The sequence below is a fragment of the Staurois parvus genome, unplaced genomic scaffold (assembly GCF_062004578.1).
Source record: "Staurois parvus isolate SC_StPar_1 unplaced genomic scaffold, SC_StPar_1.0 ptg000032l, whole genome shotgun sequence".
Classification (NCBI taxonomy): domain Eukaryota; kingdom Metazoa; phylum Chordata; class Amphibia; order Anura; family Ranidae; genus Staurois; species Staurois parvus.
In genome coordinates, this window is record NW_028317828.1 from 2,012,099 (window position 1) to 2,025,749 (window position 13,651).

General features: G+C 46.4%; 1 protein-coding gene across 2 annotated transcripts in view; it reads left to right on the forward strand.

The window, feature by feature from the left end:
• DHDH (dihydrodiol dehydrogenase) overlaps positions 1–4,981 on the forward strand; it is a 136,873-nt gene extending 131,892 nt beyond the window's left edge. For both annotated transcript variants that reach the window (XM_089660856.1, XM_089660847.1), the window contains exon 7: positions 4,817–4,981. In XM_089660856.1, the coding sequence (XP_089516982.1) occupies positions 4,817–4,920 (104 nt within the window). In that variant the 3' untranslated portion in view covers positions 4,921–4,981. The remainder of the gene's footprint in view (positions 1–4,816) is intronic.
• The last annotated feature ends 8,670 nt before the right edge of the window (positions 4,982–13,651 follow it).

Below are 13,651 nucleotides of genomic sequence, written 5' to 3' on the forward strand. Positions count from 1 at the left end.
AGTGCCCCGCTAGGGGATGGTCATGGCAGTAACCTAACACCAGGGACTGGACCTCCTTGGGTACCAAGATCTGTCCCCCCCCCCCCCCCTCCAGAAAAGACCTTCCTTGTTCTGTAAAGAGACCCCAGGCAGGTCAGTAACCCGGATGGAGGCAGCCTGCAGTTTAGACAACAGCTCAAATTGAAGCAGTACGAAGCTACCTGCTGGCAGGATGGTGTCTGGCTGGGGTGTCTCTCTAGGGTCCTCAAACATCCGGGAAAGAGCATCTGGCTTAGTGTTCTTTGACCCAGGGCGATAAGTTATATGGAGATTAAACCTTGCAAAGAACAGTGCCCATCTGGCCTGGCGTGGATGGAGGCATTTAGCTGTTTTCAAGTACTCAAGGTTTTTATGGTCAGTATAGACCAGAATGAGATGTAGGGCTCCCTCTAACAGATATCGCCATTCCTCCAGAGCTGTCTTAATGGCCAGTAATTCCCGGTCTCCGATATCATAGTTCCTTTCCGAAGGGGAGAGTTTCCTAGAAAAGAAGGCCACTGGGTGCATTAGCTCCTTGGCCCCTACCCTCTGTGACAACACCACTTCTACAGCCACTTCTGATGCGTCTACCTCTAGTATATAGGGCAATGATGCATCAGGGTGGCTCAGAATGGGAGCCGTTGTGAACAGCCTTTTCAATGCCTCAAAAGCTGCCTGTGCTGCTGGGGTCCATTAGAAACATACTCCCACCTTGGGGAGCTGGGTAATGGGTGCTACCAGGCCAGAAAAGTTCTTTATAAATTTTCTATAAAAGTTGGCAAACCCAATAAACCTCTGAACTCCCTTCTTATCTGTGGGGGCAGGCCATTCCAGGATGGCCAAGATTTTCTGAGGATCCATAGCAATCCCCGTGGTGGAGATAATTAGATCAAGAAATGAGATGCTTTCTTGCTCAAAACAGCATTTCTCGGCTTTAGCGTAGAGTCCATGCTGACGGAGATGTTCCAGCATGCTCCTAACATGTTCCCGATGTGCCTTCAAAGACTAGGAGAAAATCAAAATGTCGCCCAGGTAGACGATTACAAAAATGTCAAGGAAATCCCTGAAAATGTCATTGACATGGAAGGTGGCTGGCGCATTACATAACCTGAAAGGCATAACTAGACATTCAAAATACCTGAACCGGGTGTGAAACGCCGTTTTCCACTCATCCCCCTTCCGTATTCGTACCAGGTTATAGGCACCCCTGAGATCCAGTTTAGAAAAGATGGATGCTGTCTTCAACCGCTGAAACAACTCTGGGACCAAAGGAAGGGGGTAGTGGTTTTTGACCGTAATTTTATTGAGGTCCCTGTAGTCAACACAAGGTCTCAGTTATCGGTCTTTTTTCTCGACAAAGAAAATCCCTGCCCCGGCCGGTGATGTGGGAGGGTGAATAAATCCCTTCCGGAGGCTCTCATCAATGTATTCTTTTAATGCCCCTAGCTCCCGTTCTGATAGTGGGGAAAATGCGGCCAAAAGGGATTTCAGAACCCGAGAGCAGATCGATGGGACAATCATATGCCCGATGTGGGGGAAGAACTTCTGCCCCCCGTGGACTGAACACAGCCAAGAATTGATGATAGGCTGCAGGCACAATTTGGGCTAATTCGGCATCAGGGCTTACAGCTAATAGGGCCGGTGTATCTAGTGATAACCTAGATAAACAATGATCCTGACAGTATCGTGAGGGGAACTGGACTGACCCGGTCTTCCAGTCAATTTTGGGGGTCGTGAGCTCGTAGCCAGGGGAGCCCCAGAATAACTGGAAATAGGGGGGACGCAATGACGTCCAAACGGAGGAGCTCCTGATGATGCCCCGCCACCGTGGTGTGTAGAGGAGGGGTCTCCCGATCTACCGTCCCCCGATTTTATCTGAGACCCATCCGCCAAGAAAATATTCAACCAATGCTCTTTGGCGAGTAATGGTATCTGATGCTGGGTAGCAAAACCGAGATCGACAAAGCAGCTACATGCCCCGGAGTCAATAATAGCCATCACCTGTAGGTTTCTTCCGGGGAGCTGAAACGACACAGGCACAGCCAAGTGAGTGGGGTTGCCTGCGCACACAGTAGATATAGAAGAAAAATAGAGGAGGACTTACAGTATTTCTCTGGACAGGAGCGCACCATATGACCCGCTGCTCCGCAGTACAGACACCGGTTGTTAGCCCGACGCCTCTGTCGTTCCTCTGTCGAAAGGGAAGGCCGCATCAAGCCGAGTTGCATGGTCTCGGCTCCCTCTGATGGCTCTGGACTCCGATTGCCGACACTGACCCTTGGCATGACTGGTACCCTTGGCAGCATCCATTAGGTTCTTTGCCCCTGGCTGGACCTCTCCTGTCTCCTTTCCCGCAATCTGCGATCGATTTGGATGGCCCGATCTATTAGGCCCTCCAAGGAGTCAGGGACGCCTATTCTTGCCAACTCGTCCTTTAGCGGTTCCAACACTCCCAACCGGAATTGGTGGCATAAGGCTGCGTTCCATTGCGTATCTCCACTCCAACGCCTAAATTCAGCAGCATAATCCTCCGCAGCCCAGCGTCCCTGTTGTAGGGAATAGAGGGCTGCCTCAGCCGAGGTAGCTCGATGCGGATCGTCGTACAGCTGTGCCATTGCCTTAAAGAAGGTGGCTACGGTATTCAAATGTGGGTGGTGGGCCTCCATCAGACAATGGGCCCATCCCTGAGGTTCACCCTGCAACAGGGATATAACAAATTCCACCTTCACCAATTTCCGAAAAGAAGGTCCGGGGTTGCAGGTCAAAGTACAGCTGGCAGGCGTTCTGGAAGGCTCTGAACTTCCATTGGTCCCCATTGAACCGCTCAGGGGTTGGTACTCTTGGTTCTGGCGGAGGAATGGAAAATGCTGCTCCAGTGGAAGGCCCTGCTGAACCCATGGTGGGAGGCGTCCCCACTGTGCCCGATGTTGTGGGTGCCGGTGCGGCCAAGCTCTGGACCTGTCCCCCCAGGTGCTTGTATCCCTCTTCCAATGTCTTTACCGTTCGTGTGAGTGCCGCCAGATTTTGGCACATCTCCTCCCAGGGTGAGGGTCCTCCTCCAGACTCTGTCATGGCCGTATGGTTCTGTTAGTGATCCTACAGCGGTAGCCTCTAGGGCTCCACAGACCGGAATCCCCCAGGGTGCAGAATCTAAGCCCCAACCTGCTTGTTCACCAGGGCCCCTGGTGGTGGGGATGGACTTGGAGCAGGCCCGAGACCAGGTCGCAGCCCCTGGGTTCATCCAGCTGTGTTAGAAGCACTGTTGGAGGTGTATAGCAGGTGAGAGCCTGATGTGAGGAGGTAACAAGAGCAGCATCAGGCAGACCGGGTCGGTAACGGTGGGGCGGCGTAGTACAAAATCAGCAGGCAGAGGGATAAACAGGTCACAAGCCGGGTTTGGTAACAAGAGATCAGGACGTGCAGGGTTAAGCAGGAGAATGGTCAGACAAGCCAGGGATTAGGACAGGAGACAGACAGCAAATCAGGGTCAGCATAGGACAGGAGACAGACAGCAAATCAGGGTCAGGCAGGGTCGGCAACAAGACAATCTACTATTCAGGAACTCAGGAAACAGGTAAGACCATACGGCAATTACACACAGTCCTAACCTGTTTTAAATAGGGTGCCCTGCGCCCTGATTGGTGCCAGGCTTGCGATTGCAGCAGCGCTCGCGCATGAGCAATCGCGGGTGCCCTGGTCCCTATGCTCGCACGCTAGTGCAGCCGGGCACACCGCGCATGCGCAGACCCGTGCACGATCGCGGCAAACACTGGGGTCCCTGACAGTAACCCCAATGTCCTTTAAGGTGTGTAACTTTAAATCTCCTCCTCCTCCAATATTCTCACAAGAAATTATCAAAAAAAAAAAAGGCTCCCCGGCAACTCTATTACCAGGACAGCCAGATTCCCGCCCTTGTGTTGTGTTATGTTGTTTTTCTGTTTGTATATGTTTTATTCAGGTTTTGTCCTTCATATACAAACAAAAAAAACCTATACAAACAGAAAAACAGCTGGTGAAGGATTGCCCGTTTTGCTGGGGTCACTAATGTTTCACGGCTTGTGCTGAAGATTCACTGTTTTTTTGGGAATATTTGTTCGATGACACATTTTTGCCATTGACATTATTTGTTTTCTATCTATTTATTTATAATATTTTTTTTATGCATTTCTTACCCACTGAACACTTTTCTCACTTGATGAGTTTGTGCATCTATTGTATCCATCATTTTTTTGGTCACATTTTATTTTGGTTGCTACTTGTTACACTTATTGTTGCTTTACACCTGCTGGTATAGTTTTTTATATGGGTTGTTTCCTTTGCACATGATTTATATGTTCTTTATGCTGATTGTTCACCCACTGTATGAATAAGTAGCGCAGCACTTTTTTGCGCATTATTTATATGCTTTTATGCTAATTGTTAACTCACTGTATGAATAAGTAGCGCAGCACCATTTCTTATATACTTTTTTTCTCACTATTTGATTATAGCTAGGTGTTTGCAGCCACTTAATTGGGTTTTTGGTACATCTGGCAGAGCAGGAGGCTTCTCTTTTTCTTCATATTAATGTATGGTTTGATTTATTTGCTACTTTATATGTCCACTGGTATACACTTATTATGCAGATTTGTTAGACTAGGGAAGGCACTGCCAATCTTATTTTAATTTCCTAGTGCTAACTATAGTTGACTAGAGTCATATTAGTGTTCTGTTACTTTGAAACTCCGTTTTTAAATTTTGAACATTTTTACGCTATGGCTAGATCACCTGGGTAACTATGTCCTTTTGTTGTTTTCAGGATTAAAAGAAAGTCCAGTAATGAGTTTAGCAGAGAGTGAATTGCTGGCTAGTATCTTGGAAGAAGTCCACATACAACTAGGCATCTACAAGAACAAAACATGAATGCTGACATTCTTTTGAACATGCAAATGTATTTAATATAAATAAATGTTTCCTATAACAACTCTTAGCATATATGATTCATGATCTTGAGCAAGGAATAAACCAACTTTAATTTGATCTATCGCTAATGAGCATGGAAATGCAAGGTGTGTTTACTTTCCTTAGCTTCTGGAGGGTCAAGAAGAAGACCTAAGATTATTTTCTTGACTACTGCATGGCAGCATCAGTATGGGTAGTCCCGTCCTACCCCCATTCTACCTCAACAGGCAGACATAAATTACTCTCACCCCTTAGCTGAGGTAGATTATTCTGTCCTTCTCTTCATGGCATGGAATTTATATCAAGATTCACTTCTTGCAAGGCATAGTTTATGGCACAGGTTCATGTCCTCCATCCAGATATTCTAGCTCCTGGATAGCTCCCTGCGTGTGGATGATTAATAGTGTCCAAATGAGGACCACCATCTGTACCAATACTAGGTATATTTTTTCACACAGCACCATACTCCTTTTTTTTCCAAAATTCACACTTCTGTGTTTAGATTTAATGTTTAGATTTAAATCTGTTGTATGTGCAGCAGAAAAGATGAATGCTGTAAAAAGCCACAGACCAGATTGAAAACCCCCACACCAAAACACAAGAGTATCATAAATCCTGTTTCGCTCTAGATCTGCATAGCCTGATGATACAGTGGGGCAAAAAAGTATTTAGTCAGCCACAAATTGTGCAAGTTCTCCCACTTAAAAAGATGAGAGAGGCCTGTAATTGGCATCATAGGTAGACCTCAACTATGAGAGACAAAATGAGTAAAAACATCCAGACAATCACATTGGCTGATTTGGAAAGAATTTATTTGCAAATTATGGTGGAAAATAAGTATTTGGTCACCTACAAACAAGCAAGATTTCTGGCTCTCACAGACCTGTATCTTCTTCTTTAAGAGGCTCCTCTGTCCTGCACTCATTACCTGTATCAATGGCACCTGTTTGAGGTTGTGGACAGGTGTCTTTTATACTGATACAAGTTCAAACAGTCACACTCCAAACTCCACTATGGTGAAGACCAAAGAACTGTCGAAGGACACCAGAAACAAAATTGTAGACCTGCACCAGGCTGGGAAGACTGAATCTGCAATAGGCAAGCAACTTGGTGTGAACAAATCAACTGTGGGAGCAATAATTAGAAAATGGAAGACATACAAGACCACTGATAATCTCCCTCGATCTGGGGCTCCACACAAGATCTCACCCCGTGGGGTCAAAATGATCACAAGAACGGTGAGCAAAAATCCCAGGACCACACGGGGGGACCTAGTGAATGACCTGCAGATAGCTGGGGCCAACGTAACAAAGGCTACCATCAGTAACAGACTACGCCGCCAGGGACTCAGATCCTGCAGTGCCAGACATGTCCCCCTGCTTAAGCCAGTACATGTCCGGGCCCATCTGAAGTTTGCTAGAGAGCATTTGGATGATCCAGAAGAGGATTGGGAGAATGTCATATGGTCAGATGAAACCAAAATAGAACTGTTTGGTAGAAACACAACTCGTCGTGTTTGGAGGAGAGAGAATGCTGAGTTGCATCCAAAGAACACCATACCTACTGTGAAGCATGGGGGTGGCAACATCATGTTTTGGGGCTGTTTCTCCGCAAAGGGACCAGGACGACTGATCCATGTACAGGACAGAATGAATGAGGCCATGTATCGTGAGATTTTGAGTGCAAACCTCCTTCCATCAGCAAGGGCATTGAAGATGAAACATGGCTGGGTCTTCCAACATGACAATGATCCCAAACATACCGCCCGGGCAATGAAGGAGTGGCTTCGTAAGAAGCATTTCAAGGTCCTGGAGTGGCCTAGCCAGTCTCCAGATCTCAACCCCATAGAAAACCTTTGGAGGGAGTTGAAAGTCCGTGTTGCCCAGCGACAGCCCCAAAACATCACTGCTCTAGAGGAGATCTGCATGGAGGAATGGGCCAACATACCAGCAACAGTGTGTGCCAACCTTGTGAAGACACACAGGAAACGTTTGACCTCTGTCATTGCCAACAAAGGATATATAACAAAGTATTGAGATGAACTTTTGATATTGACCAAATACTTATTTTCCACCATAGTTTGCAAATAAATTCTTTCCAAATCAGCCAATGTGATTGTCTGGATTTTTTTTCTCATTTTGTCTCTCATAGTTGAGGTCTACCTATGATGCCAATTACAGGCCTCTCTCATCTTTTTAAGTGGGAGAACGTGCACAATTGGTGGCTGACTAAATACTTTTTTGCCCCACTGTAAATGACTTATTGACTGCTGTAAAAAGTCCTTAGGACCATCTGAAAAGGCAGAGACTTTGAATGCTGCCCTATCGTAAATAGTCATAATGGGGTTTATTTACTAAAGCTGGAGAGTGCAAAATCAGGCTGACTTCTGCATAGAAACCAATCAGTTTCTAAGTTCAGCTTGTTCAATTAAGCTTTGGCAATAGGACCTGGAAGCTGATTGGTTTCTTTGCAGAAGTCAGTCTGATTTTCCACTCTCCAGCTTTAGTAAATAAACCCCAATATGTCAGCCAGAAATACACTTTGGTAAATGTGGACTTGTCACCTGAAACTGCCCTTTCATACATACCCTGCTTACAACTGTAGGCATATATCAGAATTGGTAGTGTAACTGAGATGTTATAAAATATGGCTACAGTAATATATAAGAGAATCACAGTCTACAGGCATTTTTTAACAAACATGCCAAAGCTATAATGTGCAGCAGCCAAATTGGTGATATTACATCTCTTAAGGAGAACACACATATTCATGATCCATGTTGTGTTTGGTGTTTATCAAATCATGCTTTTATTCTATTCAAAAGAAAAAGTAAAGCACACTAGATACTGGAACAAAAACATTTTTTAATGATGAATGAAAACAGAGAATTGTACTCACAAGGGCTGAGAGGTGTCATCAAGAAGCAAGATACACAGCCTGGTCCACGGTATGACGGCCTCACTGCCTCAGTATAAGCCAGTATCAAGGGGAGAAAAGAAATACTGACAGTCTGGATTTGAACAGGCTGACACAGCCAACACTGCAGGGATGGAGATCCTAAATCAGCTGTATAGAATCCTCCATGATACATTCTCAACACGCAGATGCTGTCACTAAAATAAATAATAATAAATATAAAATATACTGTCAATAAAAAATGTTACCTTTTCCTCAGCAGCTGAGTTCCTTCCTTTTATTCTATTAATGATGCACTGGTTTTCAGATTGTAATACCTTTTTTCATCTGGAATTATGGATAAAGTTTGAATAAGCTGAAGTATCATATAACACTTCAAAGCCCCTTCAACACCTCTCAGACCCTTTGATTATGTAATTTCTGTAAATACCCTCTTCAGCAATCAGAAATGATGGATGCTTTTGCAGCCTCATTTTCCGCTAGAATTATGCCTGAATGCTAATGGTCATTTCTAATGGCCAGTGACTGTCAGAATTAGACTTTTTCTGAAAGGAATTCCACAGGAACTATAGACCAGGCAAACTATGCTAAATACTTTTCATTTTTCATCCCATCTATTTGTAATATATTTTCTCGTACCATTTTATTTTGCTTTCATTAAAACAATATTTAAATGCTCAAAATAAGGGCTCCTGTTCGAGTGTCACAGCCATTTATTAAGGTTTGAAATTGTTCCGCCATCTGCTGTGAATTTGTAAAGGTTTTCGTTATGACATGGTGACTACTGTTTGTGTGTGTGTAAAGAGTTAACTGTGGAGTTAATGGACTCCATTAACTATGTCAGTGTGCTGAAGCTTACATTGCTGTGATCTGGGAAATTTCAAGGTGATGCTGAGAGTGCAAAATTTTTTTTAACCCTCATACAGTATTATACTATTGGCATTTTCTTTTATATCGCCCTATGTGGAATCGTTTTGGAAGGAGATTCAGTAAGAAATCATTAAAGGGAAAAATGTCCAAGATGGCGACCGGAGCAGCCGCATGACCACATGCTCCGGACGCCTCCGCGCTCCCGCCCGCCATCCCCCGGGAGCCTGGCCACTTTCATCCACCTGGAAGAGAGGGAGACCTCCGGCAGTGCCGCTCCCTCCACGGCGGACGATCCCGGCCATCCGTCCGCGGCATCCATCCCTCCGTCCGCGTGATCCACACCGATCCGCCTCCACCCCGGCCCTTCTCAGCTGCTCCGAGCCCAGGTACGTTGGGCACGCTGGGGGAGTGGATGGCCGAGCCTCCCTGCTGCTCCACCCCCGACTCCACTACAGCGGCGCCCGCTCCTGCAGGGCCCAGCCGCTATCACACCACTAGCCACCAGGGACACTAACAGGGGCGCCTGCAAACCACTACCCACCAGGAACTGCAAACCACTACCCACCAGGGACTATTGAACACAGGGGCAACCAAATAAGCCCCCAGCCCACAACCCTACTGCCTCCCACCGCCCGCTGCAGTCCACATCCAGGCCACACCACAACTGGGCCCGAAGCCACCTGACCACCAGGCCAATCGCACCACCCAGCCCCCACCTCACAACCCTACCACCCGGGTAGTTAGAGGACTGGGTGAGGGCACCGGCAGTCCCCCTGACCCTGCTGTGAAGCAACTGGGACCCACATCACCTATATATTACAGTACTCAGCTCGGTAATGGATGAGATGGCAGATCTGCGCTTATAAACCGGCGTGTATACCACCACGGCATTCAATGCGAAAGCCGCCGGCGGTAGGCCGCGGGCCTGTATCCACATATCAGCAGCATAGTACCACATGGACTTCGTATAGCCAGGCGCCGGGCAGTGCGAACTCCGCGTGTAGGCTCATGTATATCTTACAAACCACTACCAACCTGAACTGTATCTGGATGGATGTGTTTTAATAAAGATCGTATCGGGCCCATTCAGATACAGACTGACACTGTTTAATCTAAGGGATGCTTGTACAGGGAATGGACATACTACTTGGAGATGATAGCATATAAAGGATGGGGAGCTTGCGCTCCAGAGAGAGCTTATGGGGGAGGGGAGGACTGGTGTAACTGGTTTCCAGTATAGATAAGAGGGAATGCTACACTCCAAACAGGATGTACATTCTGTGTATAGACACTCCCTATACATTATTCTGTGGGAGAGGATTGACCTGGGGGGGCGTGTGTGTGCTTGTAATAAAACAGGAGGCTGGGGTTGGAGCCAGTCTCAAAGTGAATTCCAACTGCAACCTGAGAGTGTCGTGTGATCATTCCTAGGTAACGGGAGCTCCATTTTCCCCACATCTCAACAGAGCTAAACCAGTTGGAGGCACAGGAATCGTGGAGTTTAGCTGCAGTCGCGGTAAGCAAAGTTCGCACAGATTTATGGGGGATTACTGCGCATCCAACTGCGGACACTCACGGTAAGGAGAAATTCGTTGAAAGCGAATTTCCAATACAGTTTGGCAAGCCAGAGGATTCTAACGCGAATTCTGCGATAGCTAACCGAGTACAAGGGGGGAATGAGCTATCATGAACTAGCAAAAAGTATGCCGGCACATTTCAGGTCTCCCTACCGTTAAGAGGATCGCTTTTTGCGTGTTCGTGTGGCTAATTTTGCTCTCCGTTAGCTAACGTGAATTCCGCTTAGCAAGTACCTGGTTGTCCTAAAATTTTGATTTGTGGGTGAAAGACAAGGGTTTTTCTCTGCTAAAAACAGCAGAGGGGTGGGTTTTGGTTGGCTGGATTTGGTCAAGTTTAAAAATCTTTCAACCAAAAATTAAACGGGTATATGTTTTAGCGGGTTAAGAGTTTTTGCATAGTTTAGGTAAGTTTTTGTGGGGTGTAGGTACTGTGGTAGTTGCTTTACCTCCCTCCTCGTGAAGTAATTATTACAGTGTTGAAAGGTTTAGATTAATCGTTAACTGTTGTAAGACCTTTGTGTGCATATAGTCTGTGCAGTGTTTTGTCGGTACTACTGCTCCCAGCAAGCATGCAGCAGTGGGTCTTTTCTGTTACATGCGCATGTTAGTGTGATATGTTGGTTTTTCTATGTCTGTTCTGTGATTGTGCCAAATTGTGTTGTATGTGTACTGTATATTGTTGTGTAATTGTCCAGTGTATGTTTTGTCCAAAAGTCTGTTTTATGTAAGAGGTTAGAGGCAATTTTGAGGCTAGTGTCTGCCATATGCTTTCTCTGGTGGTGGCCATTTTATTGACTACCACATGTGCTTTCTCTAGTGGTGGCCATTTTGTTGACTGCCATGTGCTATCTCTGGTGGTGGCCATTTTGTTGACTACCACGTGTGCTTTCTCTGGTGGCCATTTTGTTGACTACCACATGTGCAGTAATCTCTATGCAATGTATATGCAGTTTTCTATATGCATTTGACCCACATTGCGTTTTTAATCCAAATTTTTACAGCTAAGTTGTTTGCTTTTAGCTTTAAATTTGCGTATTGCCAGCCAATTTAAAGTGTGTTAAGCGAGTTTTTCCCTCACGTGTTCCACATTTAGTGAGCGCGGTGAAGTTTTGGTTTTTGCACATAGATTTCTTGTACAGGGATTGTGTTTTTCTTGTTAAAAGTAGTTCCTTATTGTAAAGCAGGTTTTTTTTTTAGGTGGTTGCAGCGAAGATCGCGTGTGTAGTGCTGATCGTTTAGCAGCGCTGGTAGGAGCGATTTTTGCGTCAGCAACAGGGGTTATTTTTGGCGCAGTTTTTCGGTTTACCTCTGTGTAATTGTTTTTACTGCGAAACGTCCCGTGTTTTCCATAAGGCTCCACTTTGTCCTTTTTAACGGTTTTTCAAGTTGAAAAGGGGTTTTTCTGTGTGTATTAGGAAAGTTTTTTCTTAACACAATTTTCCTAAAGGTCAGTTAGCAGGTTTCCGGGCAAGCAGTGACCCCTAAGTAACAAGCAAAGAACCCTTCCTTTTGTTTTGACTTGTGTTAGCTACTGTGTGCAGGGAGAGAAAAGCCACTTTCATCATTGTGCAGTGTGGCCTACCAAACACAGTGGGTAATGAGAACCACATAAATTGCTCTGTGCGAGTGGGCGGTCCAGGGAAGTGTAACGCTTAGCCTGGTTACCACAAACACTTCGGGTGGTCAGGATCACATAAATTGTGCTGTGGGAGGTGTGCTCTCAGTCTGACCGCCACTTGATGTGCTTCGGATGATCGATAAGAATCACATAAATTACGCTGTGCTGGGAAAGTGGTGGAATCAGGCCTCTCGGTAGGATCCCACCGAGTGCTCCAGGGGATAAACAGGTACCCGGACGCGGGATATATACCAGTGACTAGTCATGATGGGCAGTAGCCAGTCCATGAAGAGAGGGGGAACCAGCCCTCTTCAGGGTGAGCACAGCTGCACAGCTGATGAAGGTGAGTTTGGGGGGGAAGTCTACAGAACCCCTCAAAAGGTGGAATAAATGGTCGAAGGGTACCAGATGGGAAATTCCCCGGGTAGGTACATTTGACGCATGGAGGTGGGAAAAATTCATCTCTGAATTTGAACCACGGATGCAGGCGTCAGAACTAGAGATCGCACAGCTATGGCTTCACAGGTCAATCCAATTAGGGAAGCAGGGCATACATAAACTGGTGTCTGTCCGGAAGAACCAGGTGATGTATACCTGGCCTCCAGAGGGAATAAAACAGGAGGATCCGGTGTCAGAGGTGGAGGAAGCTCTTTCAGGGCTGACTCTACTAAGGCAGGATCAAGGTCTGCTGGGGTTCCCGAACAACCAACAGTGGCTAAGATAAGTATAACTACACCTGTCTCTTCTGCTAGTGACGTCACTCTTGATGTACCTTCCGTGTCTTCTATATCTATGCCTCAGCCTCTACCTCTCCCTTCTCCCTCCTTCATCCCAGCTCCTTCTGTTTACCACCATGGTAAGTAACTTCTATGAATCCTCATAGGAAGTTGGCAAATCGGTGTCGGCCCAGGTCCATCTTTTTCTAGAGGAATTAAAATATCCCCTTCCTTGCCTCACTGACACCAGTGCAGCAAGAACGGTCTTGCGAAAACAGGACATCCAAGGCAAGGTACCCCTCTCAGGGGAAAGCCCTCCTAACCCCTACTAACCTCACTATCAAACGATGCACTATTCTTAACTCAGCTTCTCTTCTTCCTGTGTTGGAAGACAAGAAGCGGGGGGGAGGACAGCAATGACAGTGCTGAATCTTGCAACCCGACTAACAATACTAACACCTCTTCTGCTAACATGTCTTCTTTTTCCACTACTAACCTCTCTTCCAAAGGACACGACTGCATTTCTCTGATGGAACTGGAGTCAGTGGCGATCAGCCCGGTGAAGGAAACGCCACTACCGGAAGCGAAAAATCTTTTTGTCGATGGGTCCAGGTACTACACCCAAGATGGTAAGCCACACACTGGTTGCTCTTTGAACGCACATATGTCAGCTCAGGAAGCTGAGCTGTGGGCACTGGCCAGGGCATGTGAGTTACATGACGTGTGCCAATGCTAGCACCACGGCGAAGAAAATCCTGTCTGAGGTTGTGTGCCGCTGGGGTCTACCTGAAACCGTTGAGTCCGATAGGGGGTCACACTTCACTGGACAGATCTTTGCAGAGGTATGTAAAGCCCTTCACATCAACCAAGGGCTACACACCCCGTATCACCCCGAGAGTAGCGGTAAGGTTGAACGGCTCAATGGAATCCTTAAAAACAGGATCTCCAAAATCATGGCCGATACCCAAAAACCTTGGCTTGAGTGTCTCCCCATT